Source organism: Penicillium taxi, assembly GCF_028828555.1.
Source record: "Penicillium taxi strain IBT 34144 chromosome Unknown utg000004l_segment0_segment0, whole genome shotgun sequence".
NCBI lineage: Eukaryota > Fungi > Ascomycota > Eurotiomycetes > Eurotiales > Aspergillaceae > Penicillium > Penicillium taxi.
In genome coordinates this window covers 6,579,386-6,598,363 of record NW_026643206.1, presented here as the reverse complement: position 1 = coordinate 6,598,363, position 18,978 = coordinate 6,579,386, and the positions used below count along the sequence as shown (strand labels likewise).

Genomic DNA, 18,978 nt, shown 5'->3' with positions numbered 1-18,978 from the left:
TTCCATTAAGCCTGCATGTTCAATTCAGATATTCACTTTGTGTTCCCTCTTTTCTAGTTTCCTTTGATCCCAAGATAAAATCATGGTATCAAGATCTCATGTTCGTCCCGTTTCCTTTTTCATCGCTTGTTGAACCTTCCAATGGAGAATGGATAGTTCTGCCCATAGATTTCACATGCCTTTTGATTTGATATTTGGGCCTCGATATCCATCCATGGATTTCGTCCCGTTTCAGGTTCTGTTTGATAACTTGATCAATCTATTTGACTATGATAAGTCGCTTCTCCGAAATTGAATTGAGGGCCCCTCGCGCCCAGAAGCTATCCAGGCCTTCAACTTGTATTCCGGACTTCTCTCAAAACCGTTGTTGACAGAGCCACAGCATTGTGGCTTTTTGACAAAGTGCTCTGGTGGTAGACGCATATCATATTGGAAGACTAGTCGCGCAATTATGAGAGACAGCTCCACCCAAGCCATGTTCTTAGCAACACATGTTCTGGGTCCAATACTGAATGGGCAAAATGCGGTAGTTGCTAGCTTGATGTTGTTGGCTTGATTTCTGACCGATTCCTCGTTACCATCTTCTAACTCAAGCCATCTCTCAGGGTCAAATTTGAATGGCCGAGGATAGTACCTCTCTTCATGGTGAATCGTGTATATGGGTGTACCGACTATGATTCCTTCGGGTAGATGGTGGCCATCAACATCAATGCCACCCGCTAGCACACGACGAGTTGGGATTCCTGCAAAGGGAGGTGACATACGTAGGGACTCAGTGATACTTGCGCGGAGGAATTTGCATGAGTTGAGTCTGTTTCCCATAAGTATATCCTCCACGCTATTGAAGCTAGAACGGATCTCTCTTGTAAGTTTGTTCAATGCTTCGTGATTGTGAGCAAGATGAAACAGAGTGGCACTTAAAGCAACCGCAATGGTGTCAGATCCTATCAAAGTATCAGAGATCGTTCAAAAAAAAAAAGCAAAGAACAGAATTGGCATACCAGCGACTATCAACTGTAGCGACTCTGTCCATAATTCCCTCTCCGTGAATGGCTCGCCAGTATTAGGATCTCGAGCATTCAGCATGTAGTGAAAGCAGTCCTTTTGGGAAACATTATTCCCCAGCTCAGTACGAGCCTTAGCTTGCTGTCTGATCCAAGCCCCAAATTCCTTGATATGAGAAAGAAGGTTCGCAAAGAATATACGGTCGAGCTTGAAACGCCACAGTTTCGATTGAACAAAGCACTGGAATCATGTCAGATCAAGTTCATGATCTGCTAACAAATTACTTACCACTGCATTTCGACGGCTAAGCGTGGTTGTGATCTTGGTAAATGACCGAAATTTTTTCGATCGAAGCATATCGAAACTCTTGCCGTAGCATAGATCGCTGATGATATCAAAAGCCACATAATCAGAAAGAGCCGCCATATCTTTGATATGTCCCCAGTTCTTCTTGGTCTCATTGGACTTGTCGTCAGGCGCAATTTTATCGCAGAACCTTCTTACGTGGAACAGTATCCGATCCTCGACTCCTTTCAAGGCGGCGTGTGTGAAAACTTGAGTTAGGATCCGTTTTTTGAACGCATGAGCCTGCTTGTCGATACAGCTGATAGTGTTAGGGGCATGTAGGCTGGCGCTCATGACCACATAAGCATCATCCTTTCGGACATTGGCTGTTCTCGAATAGATAGCGGCCAATCCCGTGTGGGAATTCAAAGAAAGAGAATTTGGTCCAAATCGCACAATATCGCCTGATCACTTGTCAACATCAAGTACCAATTTAGAGAAAATCTCTCTTACCATATTTTTGGTGTGTTTCCAACAGCATAACATGTGAATTGCCTCTCCAGACATAAAATGCGGCATACCAGTCTGTAATGGCGGCTTGCCACGGCCCCGGATATTTGGCCAGCGGATGGAAAAGAAGCCTGAAGATAATTGTATAAAAAACCTAACAGTTTCAGAGCAAGTAGAAGAAGCTAGCCTTGGAAGCTATGGGACAATATTGGACTAAGGACTTACGTATAAAATGGCCAGAAAACCAACACACAGCAACAACATTTCGAACCTAACAGTGCGGAATAGATGTCTGCAGATGGGATAAAATTGGGAGGAGACCTAATTTAAATTTCAATCATGCATGAGCACTCCAGGTCATCTATTGACCTCGGAATAATTTGTAGGTGTTCTGTCTTCAAACTATGTCCAAGCTCATCAAAAAAGGACGATCATACAGGTCAAAATTACATACTTACCTAGGTACGCTTTTCAAATTTATATACGACCCACTTCTATATTACAATAGTGGCTGATCCTTAGCTCTTTAGATCTCATAAATGTGAAGTGTCATATTTGTCAGAGTTTGAGTCCGCGGGTGTGAGCTAGGGATATGGAGCACTGTGCAACAACATTCTTCGTGAAAAGTCCAAAACATTGTCCGATGTCAAATTGAAAACGGCAGTCAAGGCATAAAGATCTGATGCACAAATAGTACGATGAATTGGACAAAAATCTTTAGATTATCGGACGACCGACGTTTTGCCCTCACTATTGTCGCCCTCTCGACAATTTCCCTCACTGTATCGCTCAGCTCTACATCTTTGAGTAATGCCATCCCCATTATTACCAGCCAGTTTCATGGCACAGATACCCAAGCCTTTTGGTCTGGCACCGCTTATCTTCTCTGCTCAGCTGTCTTTCAGCCTTCATTTGCCATATCATCCCATCATTTTGGGCGCAAACCACTCGTGAGTGTCGCTGTAGATGTATTGAAACTCGAAACCTAATAGCTGCTAATTTTCCCCAAGTTTATCGTTGCAATTATCTTCTTTGTGATGGGCTCCGCTCTTGCTACAGGCTCTCAAGGCTTCAATGTCCTTCTTGCTGCTCGCTCAATCCAGGGCTTTGGTGGAGGGGGACTACTTACACTATCAGAGATTCTGATTGCAGATTTGACGCCGCTGAGAGAGCGCGGTAAATTCATTGGTCTTTTGAGTATGATGTGGGCAGTAGGGTGTGTTTGTGGGCCCATTGTAGGCGGTGCCCTAGCCCATGAAGGTTAGTCAATAAATTTACTCGCCATTGAAAATTGAACCTTAGAACAGTCTAACATATATAAGATACTTGGAGGTGGATATTTGCGATAAACCTACCTCTTTCTCTTGTCTCATTGACGCTTATCTGTATCTCTTTGAATTGGGATCGGACTATGCAGAGTGAAAAGGGACATATAGACTGGGTTGGGTTTGGCCTTTTTATTCCATCAATGGCTACCTTCTTGATACCGGTCACCTGGGGCGGAGAAATGTTTCCTTGGGCGAGCTGGCACACTTTGGTACCCCTATTGGTCGGATCAGCGGGATTGATATTTTTTGTGGTTTATGAAGCATTGATTGCAAGGAATCCTTTTCTGCTAGGAAGCATCTTTCAAGATTCTCATTCCCGACTAATTTACTTACAGGCGTTCATGCATGGATTAGTGGTATGTTATCCTTAGCGTGTCAACCTTGCAATTCGATTATGAGATACTAATTTCATCAGGTCTGGTGTATCTTATACTATCTGCCCCTATACTACCAAGCAGTACAGTCATATACGCCCCTCATGTCTGGTGTCGCCCTTCTTCCTGAAACATTCACGATCAGTATCTCTGCCGGTCTTGTCGGAATACTCATCACTACTACTGGGTATTACTATAGCGCTCTCTGGGTTGGCTGGATACTTACTATGACTGGTGTCGGGTTATTGTACCTACTTAACACCAAAACAGCTGTTTATGAGTGGGTACTCATTAATCTTGTTGTGGGTTTAGGGACAGGATCGCTTTTCACGAGCACAAATTTGGCTATACAAGCAAACAGATCTTCCGACGAGATATCGCATGCCCTTGGATTCTTCGCATTTTTTCGGACATTGGGCCAATCCATTGGTGTCGCCGTCGGAGGAACAACCTTTGATAATATCTTCAAAAGAAAAATGAAAGACAAGCCCGATCTGGCCGCGCTGACAAAAAAACTTGGAACTGGTGCAGCAGCTTTGGTTCAGTCTATGAAAGCGATCCCAAGAGGTGACTCTCGAAAGCCGGAGCTTGTGCAGTTGTATGCAAATTCGTTGAGAATGGTGTGGCCAGTACTGTGTGCCTGCTCTGGAGTTGCCCTGCTAGCGACCTTTTTCGTGAAGAGATATAACTTAGGGCCAAGTAAGTTGAAAGTAATGTTACCCCAGACTCAACCATTATGCTAACCTTGGAAACTATGAATAGGTATGAATTCAGGACACAATGAAGACATTGAATTCACAGAGATTGAAGAAGCAGAGGTTGTTATGATCAATATTTCTAACAACAGCCCCAAATGACCAAGAAATTTGTCATTACTGAAGTAGGCAACTACTATATGGGCCGCCTATCGTTAGTGCCTGCCACTCTGATTAGATTCAAGCTGGCATCAACAGGTACTTTACTTATCAGTGTCAAGTAATGTTCCAAGGTTCTGCACGTAATCAAATTTGATTGGAAGGCGGGAATAGGATTGTTCTGTACAACTAAATTCTTTACGATTTTGATCTGCAACACCCTTGCTATTAGTTTTTGGTCTTCTGTTATCTTATCACAGCAACTCTCATTCCATCCAAAAGATTTTTAGCCGCATTTGAATGACCATATATTCCACCTTCGAACATGTCTGTTGCATCTTTCCCAATCGCACCCGTTAACAAAGAAGCACCACCAGGATGTAGAGTCACAAACCCTGATACATCATATACAACCGCATTGATGACAATCAAGTTACGCCCTGTTCTGGCTTGTCGTTGGTATTCTTCGCATTCCATGACGGGCAATTCCGTAAGAGGTACCCCCCAATCTACCATGTCAGATTCCTGCCTCAATTTTTCCCTCTTTACTTGTACTCTGCCTTTTTGGATTTCATTGTATGGAAACCGTCTGAGATCAGAGGCAAGCCCAAATTGACCACATAGCCATATCATCCACTTGGTAGGGTCATAGTCGTACCAACGAATCCCATTCCGATAGTCTAGGGGAAATTCATGGTGGAAATTATGATATCCCTCCCCGAGAGTCAGGAAAGCAGTGAATAGATTGTCGCGTGGAGACTTCGAGGTTTGAAAGGGCTGTGATCCCATCCAATGTGCAAAAGAGTTGATGCAGAAAGTACTTTGTTGAACAGCAGAAGTTCCCAAGCAGCCTGCGATGAAAAATCCGCCAAGACAGTCGTTCCAAAATAATCCACAAATAATTGTGGGCAATAAATAGCCCATGAGGAGTAGCAATTGCCAATAGTATCGCCGTTGCCATTCAACAATTGGGTCAGATTTCAGATCGCTGATGTCTACTCGTCCTGTGGGAGTAATACCAGATGCTTGATCTTTCTTGAATATGATCCAGCCAATATGCGCGTGAAAAAACCCTTTCTGTGCACTGTATGGATCTTGATCGGTGTCGACGTAGCGATGGTGAGCACGGTGATCGCGGCACCATGTCTTGATGGCGCCTTGTCCAGCACCAGCGCCAACTACCGCAAGTACGGACTTGAGAAGCCAGCTGGCTGAGTATGATTTGTGCGCCCACAAGCGATGATACCCTAAGTTCTCTGTCAGATTCGTTCATCTCCAAGTGTAGTTCTTCTTACCAGCTGTAATACATAGACCTCGTAGAAATCCATAAATCACCATGAACAGAAAAGTGTTTTTGTAAACGGGGATCCAGAAGAGACTAGCAAGAGCCACCAACGGAAAACCGAGTACAAAACTCACCAAATTCCAATCCAATGAAAGTCGAGACGCATTGTCGGAATTTCTGCTGGAGGTCGACAATGACCGACCCCGCTGACCAGTATTTAGGATTTTTGATGATTTCTTCATCACTTCAAAGATTCGGGATGCTCACTCTGACGCAAACTGGTACAATCACATTTATAATACACAGTACATGCCTGTGACTGGTGTGATGGGGAAATAGACATATGTCTTTCTCGGTCTATTGATCGACAACTGCAGTTCGGGCACACATTCAGGGTTTGGATAGGGAGCCCTTGGATGTGGTTCTGTAACTGGGTAACCCTTGTTATGGGTCCTCACAACTCAATAGTGTCGTCAAATATCGGTTTTGCGTTAATCGATTGATATATCGGAAAAGATCAGCTGATAGCTGTAAACAAACTTTATTTCTATAGTTTATTTCATTTTTGATACTTACGAGTACATATGGTCACAAATAATCAATTCCATCCCTTGCAGCAGTTTCCAGGGGTTCCATGAATATCGGTGGATCTAGGTACAGAACACGAATGTAGTATCTGATGTAGAAACCCCACGCTATTCTTGAGCCTCGTAGGAGAGCCTCTTCCAAGGTTCTCCACAATTTTTACTATTTTTCATCACCACTTATTGATACCTGCGATAACTAATCAAGTCCACGGGTGAATATAGGATTATTTAAATCTTCCAACCTTAGAAAGTTCTCCTAACAACTTTTCTTCGTGTTCCCTACTCTTATTCTCTCATACCTTCCATCATTATGAACGACACTACATTTGCAAGTACAATTCAACTGGGCTTACCTCCATTACATCTGTTCCATTTCCCTCCCATTCAACCACAAAAGACCGCGACTTTTCCCCCAACAATCACGACAACCTCAAGGCTTCTTCGACCTATCTCCATCAATCCAACAATCTTTCATCTGTCCCTCGAACTCCACTTTCCTCTAACATTAGGTGTGCTTTATATCACTGCAGTCCTCCTCCTCAATCGATTCAACGAAAGCCGACAGTACAGACCTTGGGCTTTCAGCAGAACATCCACGTTTCGGAGGCTGGTGGTACTCCATAATGCATTGCTTGCATTGTTCTCTGCTTGGACTTTCTATGGGATCTTCCACGCACTGAACAACTGTTGGCCAAGGGAAGGGTTCAATTACTACACACACATAGCGGAAGTAATCTGTGGAACTGATTCAAAAGCAACTAGTGGTGGGTAAAGCATTGAAGTAGCAACCTGAAACTTTCTATAGTTGACAATGTCCCTAGTTCTGCTGCGCGCAAATACTCAAACACTGTGGGAAGAAGGAGCTGCTTATATCGGATGGATATTCTACATGTCCAAGTTCTACGAATTCGTGGACACGATAGTGATTCTCGCCCGCGGGAAAAAGAGTTCTCTATTGCAAACCTACCACCATGCTGGTGTTATCATATGTGGGTGGGCTTCGCTCAGATATGAGTCTCCAGCATATCTAGTTGGGATTGTATTGAACTCTGGCATTCATACGCTAATGGTATATCCCTATACTCGACCCTAATGATATATTGACTAACTAAATGTTGTCCCTTAGTACTCTTATTTCACGGTTCAATCCTTTGGAGTCTCAATACCAATGAGTATTAAACGCTCTTTGACGAGGCTACAAATTGCTCAGTTTGTGACGGGCTTTTTCTGGGGTTATGGCTATCTTTTCGTGAAGTATAACGAGCCCTCAGATACGATGAATGGAACTATTGTGAATATTGTGGCGGCTGGCTCGCATATACCGATTGAGCAGAATGTCTCGCCGGTAGTAGGCTCTGCCTTGGGTCATAGTGGTCGGGAAGTCTCTTGTCTAAGCGACAGCGGAGAAGCCTTCACCATATTATTGACCACTGTCTATGTCTTTCCTTTGCTATTGCTTTTTGTGCGGTTTTTTAGCGACTCGTATGGTAAGAAGAATAACAAAGGGTGATGTCATACAATAAAGCCACAGCCTTTCTTTTTTTTTTTTTTTTTTACTTCAGACCATCTGAGTCCATAAAGCAATAACATATTTAAGAAAAAAAAACATAACAAGAATCATTGATTAAAGCACTGCGCTCTCGATAAAACACCTCGCATTCATATTTATATATTTGGCTGACCCGGGGTATCCATTCATCTCCATATTGTCTTGTCCACTACTAGACCATCATCGCATCCTGCGCAACACACGCAGCCTGAAAGTAACTCAAATTCTCACTAGCAGCTTGCTCACGCATGACTAGCCTGTAAATTATGAGCGCTTGCACCACTATATTCAAGAGCTGAGTTCAGGGCCGAGTGCGATACGTTGTGTTGGCCACCAGCTTGCAATTGTGGGGCGTCATAATGCGAAGAGAATTGCGGTGGAGGAGCAGGGTTCTCATGCATTGGCATACCATAGCCTGGAACAACATCTTTATCGTCCCGGGGTTGGCGCAGTGACTGGTAACCCGCCCAGTCAGAGTATAGAACACCGCAGAGCGCAAGGATGCTCAAGATGAATAGGCCGATGAAAGTAATCCTACGATTAGATACATAAGTTAGCCACTGGAGAGTAAGAAACACAAGGTATAGTGGTTATTGGTTCATACCAAAGCAAGACGGCAAACGCAAGCATAGCGTCAAAGTAGGCGTTGACATAATATCCCAAAGTCACGTTGGCAAGGTCGGCAAAGGCAGCCAGCCAGAAAACCATAGTAACAAAATACACGACAGCAAGGATAATGCCAACAGTGCGGTTCAGCTTAGCGCTAACAGCACCCCTGCGCGCATAAAACCATGGCAGCAGCAGTGCAACGGCAGAAACTATAATAGTCCAGGAGCCGGCGAATAGCATAAAATCTATGATAGCTGGTGGATGGACTTTGACAGTGTCGGTCACATATTCACCCAGGGCATAGCTGTAGTAGTCCTCCTCAATGTAGCCAGAATAGGCCCAAGCTATAAAGGCGCACAATCCCAACTCGACAGCGGCAAAAGCTAGTGCCGTCGATAGGACGGTATAGAGGGCAATGTGAAGTGGTAACATGATGGAATTCTAAGCGTGACTGTGGTCGTGATTCGTACAGATACCTACGTCGTAGGTCAATAGAGAAAGGAACTAATGAACTGAAGGGAAAAACAATCCAGATGTTCTCCACGGGGAATCCCTTGCCTCTTTATTCACATCAACATGGGGAAAATTTAAGTAATGCAAATGAAAACGCACTAGCTGAATAGAGCTAATTCAAAAAGAAGGCACACGGAGCCACTAAATCTGCATCCAACCACTCGTGCTCGATACGAGGCACGATGAACTAGCGCTTACCATGCACTTGATTTGTATAAAGTAAGCGAGAAGTGGCATTTTAGCCTACAGCACTAGAGTTATCAAGGCAAGTAGAGCTAAAAGCTATATGTCTCTATGATCAGGACCATTTGAATACGAAAAAGGATTATTTTCCTGCAGGGTTCGTTTCTGAAATAATAAGTTTAGAAAATGTGACCAGTCCACTCAGTATTTGGAAAATAGATGGAAGTCAAAGTCAGAGATCCAAGGGTGATTAGTATGGATCTCAGCAGAAGTAGATCTATGTCCAAGGTTGTCTCGGATCCAGAGCCTACTATCGAGGTACATTTTCAACAAACTTGAATAAGTAAAGATACCCACATCGTAGGTCAGTCGAGGAATGACCTATAGCCCTAACTAATGTATTTGTACTGCCAAACATGGTCCAAGGCGGGATCGTCAGCGCTAGCTCCCGCTTGTGGAGTCTGGACTTCGGTTTCGGCTATCGAGACCAGAATAGAGCTTAGATCGTATTGATTAAACCTTGGGAGGATCATAGACCCTGATTAATTTTGATTCCATGAAAGGCAATCTTACGTCGTACTTTTGAGTCAAAACATTGAAACATTGAAATCTGGATGTTTCAACCTTCTAGGCATTATCGTATACGTATACGAAGATTGCCTTGTCATATTTACAGCACTTTGGCTGGAGAGATTTTCAACTAAGCGCCTAGGAAGTTTCTGTTCCGCAGTTCAAATAAGAAATACACAACCAGTGGTCTTTGATAAAGATAGCTGTTGTTTAGATTTCAAATGTCAAATATTAAGCATGTCAGCGAGGGCTATGGAGCCGTCAACAAGTAAAAGATCGTACTTCGGGTATCTATCACACTTAATATCACGAGTAGAGTGGCCAGGTTTTCAGATGTGAACCAATATATCACCAATGATAACTGGAACAGATCAACGTAATAAAGTCATCAAGAAGTATTTCTGGTATGGGAGAACCCGCAATGAATGAAAGACCAAGACCGGATACATACAGGGTACAAGCTGTAGAAGTACATGCGAAAATGGATGACAAAAGGGGGTATTTTGCAAATTGATACAAGCGAACGTGGATATCAGATGATTAAACAGTCCCACCGGGGGACGATGGTAGAGGGAGTGTAGATGGGTCAGTATCATTATCATCCGAGTTATTCGGGTGAGATGTGTAGTCGGAATAGTCGGAATATTGAGTAGATGGACTGAGTAGGCCTTTACGTGCCTCGTTTGTCTCCGGGAGCTCCTCTGGCGCCAAAACTCGTCCGCCTAGGACGACATCTTGGACTTGAACGCTGTACTCGAGTGCCTTTTGGCCCTCTTTGATGAGCTCTTCAGTCCAGCCAAGGCATCTTTTGAGACTCTGGTTCAGTTTTTGGCTATCAATCAGCAGCTCTTGGTGCCGGGCGAGATCAAGCATAAATTTCTTCTCATCGTGGGCTTGATGTTTAGCATCATGTTCCGCAAGAGAATCAGGACTGTGTACCCGATCATCAAGAACGGAGTCTTCGTCGCTAAATTCGGATGCCTCATGGACCGATGAACATTCACTAACACCTTCCAGTTCACTCGTGACGGACAGAGCTGCGCCAGAGAATGAGCGTGGTGAAGGGACCATTGATATCCGGCCTGAACGACTAAGACGTCGATATCTTCGTATTTCTGCATTCTGTTTCCGCATTTCTCGCTCCAGCGTTCGGTTGATAGCGAGGAGAGAGGAATTGCTGATCTCCAGATCCAAGATCCGGCGCTCGGTCCGCGCATTATTCAGGGCCGTGTCACCACCTGGTCCTTCAGGTTTCCCGGGGCTCATTGGCATCGACGGCAATGCGTCTGTCGACGTAGATGAGCCATTTAAGGAGGAACTGTTGCTGAAGACACGAGGGCGAAGCCTTGGAGCCTGATCGGATGTCGGGGGTAATGTACTGTCAACATGGAGATTATGGGATGCAATAAGAGGACTAGGAGTGTGGGGTTGAGCGGAAAAATCCACGCTGGATGACTTTCTGTGTTGACTGATAGACGGTTGATCGGATGAATCGGATACATTGCTTGGGGGAGAGCTAAAGCGGTGGAGAGTAGTATCGTGAGTATGATCTACGAGTGGACTGAGCTGGCTTCTTTCAATGGGAGATGCAGCAGCTGATATTTGAGGAGACCTCAAGCGAAGTGAAGGAGAAGCGGCGGGTCTAGCGATAGGTGTAGAGCCGCCGCGAGGTAGAGTACCGCTTAGACGACGACTGGCGACGATAGGGTGGGGTTCGTCGAGAGAAGATTGCTGCTCTTGATCCCCATTTGCATATACGAATTGTGAAGAGTGAAAGGCAGGGGAAAGCCTCCCCTGCTTGAGACGGTACGGTTCGACTTCCGACTTGGATGATGGTGCATCGGAAGCGTGGATCGGCTTGGACGACCGTGCATCAGAAGCGTGGAAGAACATGGGAGATGGATTTGAATTCGCCGCAAGGTCATGGAAGGAGTTCGGATGAGAGGCTGGCTGAGCTTCCGCCGTGAGTGGCTTTGCCCTGATGCTGTTTGGCTGTTCCCCCCGAGCCGGACTGCGATCTGTTCTGCGCCCGCCATTAACCCCTCCTGCGGCATGAAGCCCCAGGCCGACCGCAGGATGAGAGTATGTGGAATGGGAGTAGTGGGCTTGTGGCGATGGTACTGGTGAATTAGAAAGATCATCGCGTCGTCGTAATGTACGTGAACCCGAGCGGGGGGTAATGTTTGCACTGAGGAAGGTGGAATTTACGTTGGTGGAGACATGGTCGTCCTTGGAAGGGGTAGAATAGGGGTGATCGTGATTTGCGAGACGACGAGTTTGGTATCCTGGACTTGGACTGGCGAGCTTCGGAGTCAACGGAGGCTGATTCGTAGCCTTCGTTGAACGATGGAAGGCCGCAGTCAATGGTTTGTGTTGTTGTTTTGATTTATCCATATTTGCGGAGAATATACAAGATTTGATGGCATTGCTAGGCACCACAGGCGCTAAGCATGGTGGCACCAGTACAGGAACCCTGGTGCCCTTATCTTCCCTGAAGCGAAAAAAAAGACCTTGAGTGGTCTGATCAATGACGGGAGAGGTGGTTGTGAAGATGAAGGAAGTAATCCAATTAGGTTAGGTTAACGGGTTTAGTCCGTACACCGCTGGATTTCAGCCCACCGCACTAGTAAATAGTAAGAATAGGAGTTATCTGAATAAAGGCAGTATCAAGTAAGGAGTAATTAAGGACATATAATATTCGACTGATTCATCCAATTTCTATGAGCTTGAACACTGACATCTGAACTAATCATCCGATCGTGGATCCTGTGACTTGATGAGCAGGGGCCATAACTATACTACTGAAATCCCTTTATTTATTTAAATGTTTATTGCATATTTTCAATATACTACTATACCTCAAATTTTAAGAGTTCCAACCTTGGAAGGTTTCGTTGACAATCGCAGTTTATATAATATTTGTTTAACCAGAATCTTGGAATACAACATATTTTTCTCCACCTGGGCAACCTATAAGTCAGAGCGGTTAATGAGCAAATGATGTCCCTGTCTTCTAGATCAGACGAAAGAAAACATAGAAAACTATGACAAGGTAGTGTCTAATGTCCTACGGGGCTCTCTCTCTCTCTCTCTCTCTCTCTCTCTCTCTCTCTCTCTCTCTACATACCTATATATTCGGCTCGATTCGGTATATTGTATAAAGGTATAATTTATTTTTACTTGATGGGATATTAGATCTAAGTATTTCCTGACGACTCTTGTGGATATGAGGTGAGTTCAAGAAATTCATAGGACAATGAAATCAAGTTTAGGTCGTCATCACGTATGCAAGGTATCATGACACGCATAATTTTTTGACAAGATTAAGAGCAGCCGTAGTGTCACCGGAAAAAAAGTCGTTTTTGTCTTGGGTCGTCTCGAGAGGCTGTCTTTCGTTTCCGGCTTAAAGTATTGGAGCTGGGTTGGGATATTTCCTCTGATTCATCTTGAATCACCTCCCGGATAGTCTGGCGTGAAAGACAGAGATCCACGTGGGAGTTGAAGGCTCGGTCATCAGCAGCTTGTGACCGACCACAGATGGGACATTCCCACTGTGTAGGTTCTGAAACAGCAGTGGTGGTATGTGCGGCATCAGGGGTATCGGGTATATCGGTCACTTCCTGGCTCAGCCGTTCCATATCATTCATCTCCTCTTGAAGCTCTTGCTGGGCTGCCGCCTCAAATGCCTCTTCGGCACTTATATCGTGCTCTGTGTCTTTGACTGCCACAATAGAATTGGGTTTTTTGGGTACCGCTGCGGCACCGAAGAAATTAATGTCAATCTTCTGGGTGCTGATCAGGTTTGAGCATCGTAAGCCAAGAAGTCGAAGCTTCATACCTGGAATTTCTCGCTCTAATTTAGCCAGAATAGGTAAAGAAAAGTTGTATAAATCCTTGGCTTGGGAGACTGCACGCGGAGTAGCTGTCTGTCTGGTAAGCACCTCAAAGGTATGCAACTTCACTTTCAACGCGAGTGTGCGGCCTTTGAACTGGGTTCGGACCATGTCCTTTTCCAATTCCTCTGCTGCCCAGCGAAGCTTGGCCCTGAGTGCCTCCTTATCTCCGATTTCTTGAAATGTAGTTTCTGTGCTTATGCTCTTCCTCTCCTGGGCCTCAATTGGCTCAATTTTTGTGCGGCCAAGTCCGAGATAACACTGCGCTAGGAATTGGAATGCTTTCTCACCAAAAAGCCTAGTCAGTAGGGCACGGTGTAGGTAAATCTCCCCGCAGGTCTTAATTCCGATGGCATCAAGTTCTCGTTCAAAGACACGACCAACTCCGTTTACCTTCCGTACTGGTAGCTCTCGCATAAATTCAATGATCGCATTCCGTTCATTGGGGACTTGAAACTGTCCATTTGGTTTATTCTGATTTGATGAAATTTTGGCTAATTTCGCATTCGCCGCAATTCCGGCAGATACTGAGACCCGAGTGGTTTTTAAAATTGTACTTCGCATTTGCTGAACAGCTTCTGCTGGATCCATATCATTTTCAGCACAGTAGGGAGTAATGTTCAAGTATGCCTCGTCAATACTCGCACTTTGGAATAGTGGATCATATCGTGCTATGATGGCCCGGATCTCCTGAGCCTTCGCAGTATACTTCTCGTAGTTCATTGGGAGAAGAACAAGTTGGGGACATAGCTTCATGGCTACAAACGATGCCATGCCACTTCGAACTCCAAATTTTCGGGCTAGGTAATTGCATGTCGTCAACACGCCTTTTCCGACGGCCATAGGAACTGTCTTCAACTCTGGTCGGTCTAGTTCTTCGACAGCTGCGAAAAAGGCATCACAGTCTACATGAACTATATGCTGAGAAAGATCTCGCGTCAACTCTAGTTCTGTGAAATATTCATCTGCGCGCCGGAGCTCATAGCTCAAGTCGGTCTTTTCCAGTCGAAATTTTTCTTTCAAGATTCGTTCGATCTTGACGGTCAAGTTGCGATCCCGTTCTTGCTCATGGTTGAAGAATTTGGAGCCTTTCGAAGCATTAAATATGATTTCAGAGACCTGATGGAATCATATTTAGCCTTGTATGACTTGGGTTTCGTGCCTTGTCTCTTCGTCGTACCTTTGACTGGTCAACAGATTCCTGGCCCGCTTTTGTTAAAGAGGGCCCGAGAAGCTGATATTTCAACGTGTCACTATTTTCGTCGCTTTTCGAGTCCTGTACGTTCTGGTCATCCAGCTCACCTGGTGACGCCATTATCACTGCTATAACATCGATGTTCGCAGTTCGATTGACATGATGAGAAGGAAGCAAAAGTGGCAGGCAGCAGCCACTGACGCCTGATCACCAAGTCACGTGAAGACGCGTCTGTGACAAGTGCACTTATCGATTATCTCCACTCAAGAGCATCAACATGTGGGTTCTCGATTCGACAGGAGATTGCCTCGGTGGTAAGCTATGATGATTAAAAACGGTCTAGACTAAACTTACAATTTCAAGGGAGGCGCCTATGGTTGCGTCCGGGCAAAAAGTACCTATTCGGTCGGCTTTCTCAGGGTGGAGGTATGTGCAAAGTCTCGGGGCGCGCAAGACTTCAACTGACGTATCTCTAGTTGATCATGCTATTTCCCACGCTTCAGTATCAGGGAAGCATATGACGATCGAAGTGTCGCCAGTAGTACTTCGTGATGGAGTATGATTATGATCGCCAGTGATACTATACTATCAAAACTGACGGCTGACCAATTCTAGACACGCACCCATGCAAGAACGAAGCTCACGGTGACCGACCTGAACTCGAAATGTGGAACAACTGTGGATGGTGATCTTTTGAAGGGAGACGAGCGGGTGCTGATTGGCGATGACCACAAGCTGATCGTAGGGCGGTGTCCAGGCCCTCTACGGTATGTCTATACCCTCGCGTGTTATAGTAGAATTTGAATTGACTGATATCACAGGATCACTTGGGAGCCAGTGGTACTTAGCTTCTCCTTCTCGTCTAAAGAGATGAAAGCAGAAGATCCATTGGTCAAAGTTCGATCTCGGTTGGAAGATTTGGATATTAAGACCGTCATTCCATACCTTGTTGACCATACAACACACGTGGTTCAAAGCAAACGAAACACAGCCAAAGGTTTGCAAGCCTTGATCAACGGCAAGTATATCGTTTGCTATTCTTTCATCGACGCGTTGGTCCATGCCACAACGCCCAGTGACAACCATACGGGACTATCTCCATTGGAGACCGATTTCGAATCTGCATGGCCAGATGCAAATGAATATATTCCACCTGCCGGTAATGAGCCAATCAGTCGCCCCGCTGGTGCATTTTCTCCCAATTCTTCACGCGTGAATGTGTTTGAGGAATACACGTTTGTTTTCGGAGATGCCGCTCAGTTCGAAAATTTACAAGCCGCGATCAACAATGGTCAAGGAAAAGCATTATTCTACGAAGTCAAATATGGTGTGACTGTTGCGGCGGATATCGTTCGATTCATGACAGAAGCTTCTGGTCATAAGGGAGTTGGTGGCGAGCGAGATGGCCCTGGTGGTGTTGTACTCGTTCGCTTCCGATCCAAGGGTGAACACGAGTCCTGGTCTATTGAGGTGGGCAATGAAGTTGCACTAATGACTGATCAGCGCGTAATTGAACAAAGTGAGTTTTTGGATGCTATCTTAGGGAATGATGCATCGCCTCTTTGCCGCCGACTGCCCCGGGAGGAAGTATCAAGTCAAGTTTCTGTCACTGCTGAAAGTGAGCAACAGCCCAGTATTATCACGAGCAATCCTGCCTCACCACCTTCTCCACCGGTTCGCGAGACCCAAAAGTCAAAAGGAACTAGAGCCCGCAAATTCGTTAGCAAGATGAAGACCTTTGATGATGGCTTCGACATGGACTCTGTTCCAGTGTATAATACTCCAGGAAATGATGACCCTATTTCACAAATGGAGTACGAGCCCGAGCCATCTCAGGCTAATCAGCCTCTCGCAACGAAGGATGATAACGAAGAAACTGAAGAAGATATAATGGCAGATTTGCTGCCCGGTACACGAGCAATGAAACGTCGGCGTGCGGAAATGGGCGACACACCTCATGAGAATCATCCTACTGTGGTACCCGAGGCACCAAAGCGGAAACGTGTGAAGCTGGATGTGCTCGAAGCCGCACGAAAACATCGCGAAGAAGAGGAACAGCAGCGGCTTGCGGAAGAAAACCCTCGACTCTCCCACGATGTCGATATTGAAGGCTTGAAGAATCTCGCTATCATTGAGGAGATGGAAATTCCTGTCAGGGATCCGCCTGTTCGAGAAGAAAATATTATTTCCGACCGATGGGACAAGCGATGGAACGGCCGCAAGAATTATAAGAGATTTAGACGGAAGGGAGGACTACAGCATGAACGTCAGCGTGTACAGAGCGTGATTGTCCCGCTGGAAGCAGTCACTCGCAAGTCCTTTGGCATCGGGGAGCACTATTGGGTTAGCAATAGTAATCAAGCATCACCTGAAAGACAAGAATCTTCTCTGTCAAGAGCCGCGTCAAGAGCTGTGTCAAGAGTGCCTGAAACTCAAGTCTCCGAACTTTCTACTACATCTCGATCACAGCCATCAGTGGCTCTTACCGACTCCCAAGATACTGTGCCGCCTTCTCGCAAACAAAAGAAACGGCCTCGGGAGTCTCGTGACTCTGATAGCGAAGAAGAGCTTCAATTCCGCTTCAGACGCAAGCGCTAACATCTGTGTCTCTTATTACCCTCCGCGCTGCTTTTAGTTTTAGTTATATTGTCCAGTATCGCTTAGCTTCTCATATTTCATTCTAGATACCCAAATTAATACCTAGCATCATTCAGGAGCTTCTCACGGACGTTGTAGAAATTGCATAAAAAGGTACCGACTTAGAGCTACCTATAGTATTTTATGATTAGACTTGAAAGATATAAAAGATATAAAAGATATTCTCGTTCTAAACTATACACACTAAGAAGATAATCTGTCTATTTGAACCTACTATTTAGCATTTACCTCCAAACTCTGGCCTCCATCACGAACAATGATGCCGATAATCCAAACATTGACAGCAAAAAATGACAGCGATGCCAGGAACAAGCCCGGTACAAACACAGATAGACCAAGGAATTCAAGATTGTAGCCTTGAGAAAGCCAGAGAGCCTGTATGGACGACATCAGAATCAAGACTTGAAGATACTGGGGGTTTTAAGGTGCATACCTGGCCGAGTACCCATAGAAGGGCTGCCGAGATTCCCAATACAGGCCGTTGAATAAGCGAAGATGAAGGCAAGTAGAATGGAAGCAGAATAAGGTACCATAGGAAGTACTAGATAGAGTTTAGTATAAATGGTCAGATATTAAAGCAAATGAAAGTCGACATACTTGGCTGGTACAGACTTTGTTGAAAGTAACAAAGGTAAAAGTCTGCACAAGCATGGCGGTCGTAAGGCTCTTCTTTGCGAGGATTATTGGAATAGCAATCACCGCAAGAAGAAGTTGAGGCAAGAAGGCAAGAGCCTCAAAATGAGAATCGGTACCACCGGCTGCAGTCAGATATAAAAGAGTGCTGTATGGAGAAAAGTTGTGGCGATGATCGATGCGGGTGACATGGTGGAAAAAGGTGTGCTGGAGGAACGGCATTCTGTACTGTGTATACATGACCAAATTCAATGCAGAAAAAGTGGCGAGTGCTGTAATTACTAGTTTGGCTCGAGAAATGGTAATAAAGTGCACGACTGTTGAGATGACATCAGACTTGCTGGGTGGAGAAGCACCGTCCCTTTCAGCATCCCACCACCACAGAATCGAGACCCCGTAGATAAACGGGTAAATCTTGAAATGCACAGCAATACCTAGGATAAAACCCGCTAGGACTGCTCTGCGGGCCAGAGTGGCCCACAACAAGGCTGCTACAAGTACACCGAGCAGACCCTCGGAACTACCACGAGTGCTAATGTTTGCAACCATCGGATTCCACAACCAGGCAGTCGCCACATAACGCAATGCCTGCTCGGTGGGGAGCTTATAGCTTTGAGTTAGGAGCTGCACGACCAACCATCCGGCAAAGACATCAGCCAAGGCGAAAAGGATTTTGCCGAAAGCAAAAGTCAGCGATGACCAAGGTCCCTCCCAAGCTGTAGGGACTAGAATCCAGGACAAAAGGGGTGTATAGCGATAAGTATCTCGTGCATATGGAGATTCACCCTTCGAGACGTAGCGCGCTGCATCCGTGAACACCATATAGTCAATGTCGGTGTATTTCATGGCAGAGTTGGCATCCTGCCAGCCACCATAGACGAGCATGACCAGGCGAAGAGCCGTAGCAATCAGTACCACACGCTGCGTGGAGCTAAATAGAGCCATCT

At 45.4% G+C, this 18,978-nt stretch overlaps 9 protein-coding genes across 9 annotated transcripts; 3 read left to right on the top strand and 6 right to left on the bottom strand.

The window, feature by feature from the left end:
• Positions 1 to 267: 267 nt before the first annotated feature.
• On the bottom strand, positions 268 to 2,064 carry N7495_007366 (cytochrome P450; the record flags this gene model as incomplete). The annotated part of the gene is made up of 5 exons (XM_057210017.1): positions 268 to 944; positions 1,002 to 1,245; positions 1,294 to 1,754; positions 1,804 to 1,954; positions 2,026 to 2,064. The coding sequence occupies 5 exons, from the start codon at positions 2,062 to 2,064 to the stop codon at positions 268 to 270; spliced, it is 1,572 nt and encodes a 523-aa protein (XP_057063791.1).
• A 434-nt stretch (positions 2,065 to 2,498) lies between these two features.
• On the top strand, positions 2,499 to 4,245 carry N7495_007365 (uncharacterized protein; the record flags this gene model as incomplete). The annotated part of the gene is made up of 4 exons (XM_057210016.1): positions 2,499 to 2,750; positions 2,811 to 3,060; positions 3,123 to 3,484; positions 3,544 to 4,245. 4 exons carry the CDS (start codon positions 2,499 to 2,501, stop codon positions 4,243 to 4,245), a joined length of 1,566 nt encoding a protein of 521 aa, XP_057063790.1.
• Positions 4,246 to 4,602: 357 nt separating this feature from the next.
• N7495_007364 (acyl-CoA desaturase) lies at positions 4,603 to 5,694 on the bottom strand (the record flags this gene model as incomplete). Its single annotated transcript, XM_057210015.1, has 2 exons — positions 4,603 to 5,603; positions 5,652 to 5,694. 2 exons carry the CDS (start codon positions 5,692 to 5,694, stop codon positions 4,603 to 4,605), a joined length of 1,044 nt encoding a protein of 347 aa, XP_057063789.1.
• Positions 5,695 to 7,039: 1,345 nt separating this feature from the next.
• N7495_007363 (elongation of very long chain fatty acids protein) lies at positions 7,040 to 7,738 on the top strand (the record flags this gene model as incomplete). Its single annotated transcript, XM_057210014.1, has 2 exons — positions 7,040 to 7,297; positions 7,355 to 7,738. The coding sequence occupies 2 exons, from the start codon at positions 7,040 to 7,042 to the stop codon at positions 7,736 to 7,738; spliced, it is 642 nt and encodes a 213-aa protein (XP_057063788.1).
• Positions 7,739 to 8,019: 281 nt separating this feature from the next.
• On the bottom strand, positions 8,020 to 8,818 carry N7495_007362 (MARVEL domain-containing protein; the record flags this gene model as incomplete). The annotated part of the gene is made up of 2 exons (XM_057210013.1): positions 8,020 to 8,311; positions 8,382 to 8,818. 2 exons carry the CDS (start codon positions 8,816 to 8,818, stop codon positions 8,020 to 8,022), a joined length of 729 nt encoding a protein of 242 aa, XP_057063787.1.
• A 1,374-nt stretch (positions 8,819 to 10,192) lies between these two features.
• N7495_007361 (uncharacterized protein) lies at positions 10,193 to 12,046 on the bottom strand (the record flags this gene model as incomplete). Its single annotated transcript, XM_057210012.1, has 1 exon — positions 10,193 to 12,046. One exon carries the CDS (start codon positions 12,044 to 12,046, stop codon positions 10,193 to 10,195), a length of 1,854 nt encoding a protein of 617 aa, XP_057063786.1.
• Positions 12,047 to 12,993: 947 nt separating this feature from the next.
• Positions 12,994 to 14,860, bottom strand: N7495_007360 (uncharacterized protein; the record flags this gene model as incomplete). Its single annotated transcript, XM_057210011.1, has 2 exons — positions 12,994 to 14,664; positions 14,726 to 14,860. 2 exons carry the CDS (start codon positions 14,858 to 14,860, stop codon positions 12,994 to 12,996), a joined length of 1,806 nt encoding a protein of 601 aa, XP_057063785.1.
• Positions 14,861 to 15,017: 157 nt separating this feature from the next.
• N7495_007359 (DNA damage response protein RcaA) lies at positions 15,018 to 17,338 on the top strand (the record flags this gene model as incomplete). Its single annotated transcript, XM_057210010.1, has 5 exons — positions 15,018 to 15,054; positions 15,104 to 15,166; positions 15,217 to 15,296; positions 15,356 to 15,507; positions 15,562 to 17,338. 5 exons carry the CDS (start codon positions 15,018 to 15,020, stop codon positions 17,336 to 17,338), a joined length of 2,109 nt encoding a protein of 702 aa, XP_057063784.1.
• Positions 17,339 to 17,611: 273 nt separating this feature from the next.
• On the bottom strand, positions 17,612 to 18,976 carry N7495_007358 (glycosylphosphatidylinositol-alpha 1,4 mannosyltransferase I; the record flags this gene model as incomplete). Its single annotated transcript, XM_057210009.1, has 3 exons — positions 17,612 to 17,773; positions 17,832 to 17,939; positions 17,996 to 18,976. The coding sequence occupies 3 exons, from the start codon at positions 18,974 to 18,976 to the stop codon at positions 17,612 to 17,614; spliced, it is 1,251 nt and encodes a 416-aa protein (XP_057063783.1).
• Positions 18,977 to 18,978: the final 2 nt, after the last annotated feature.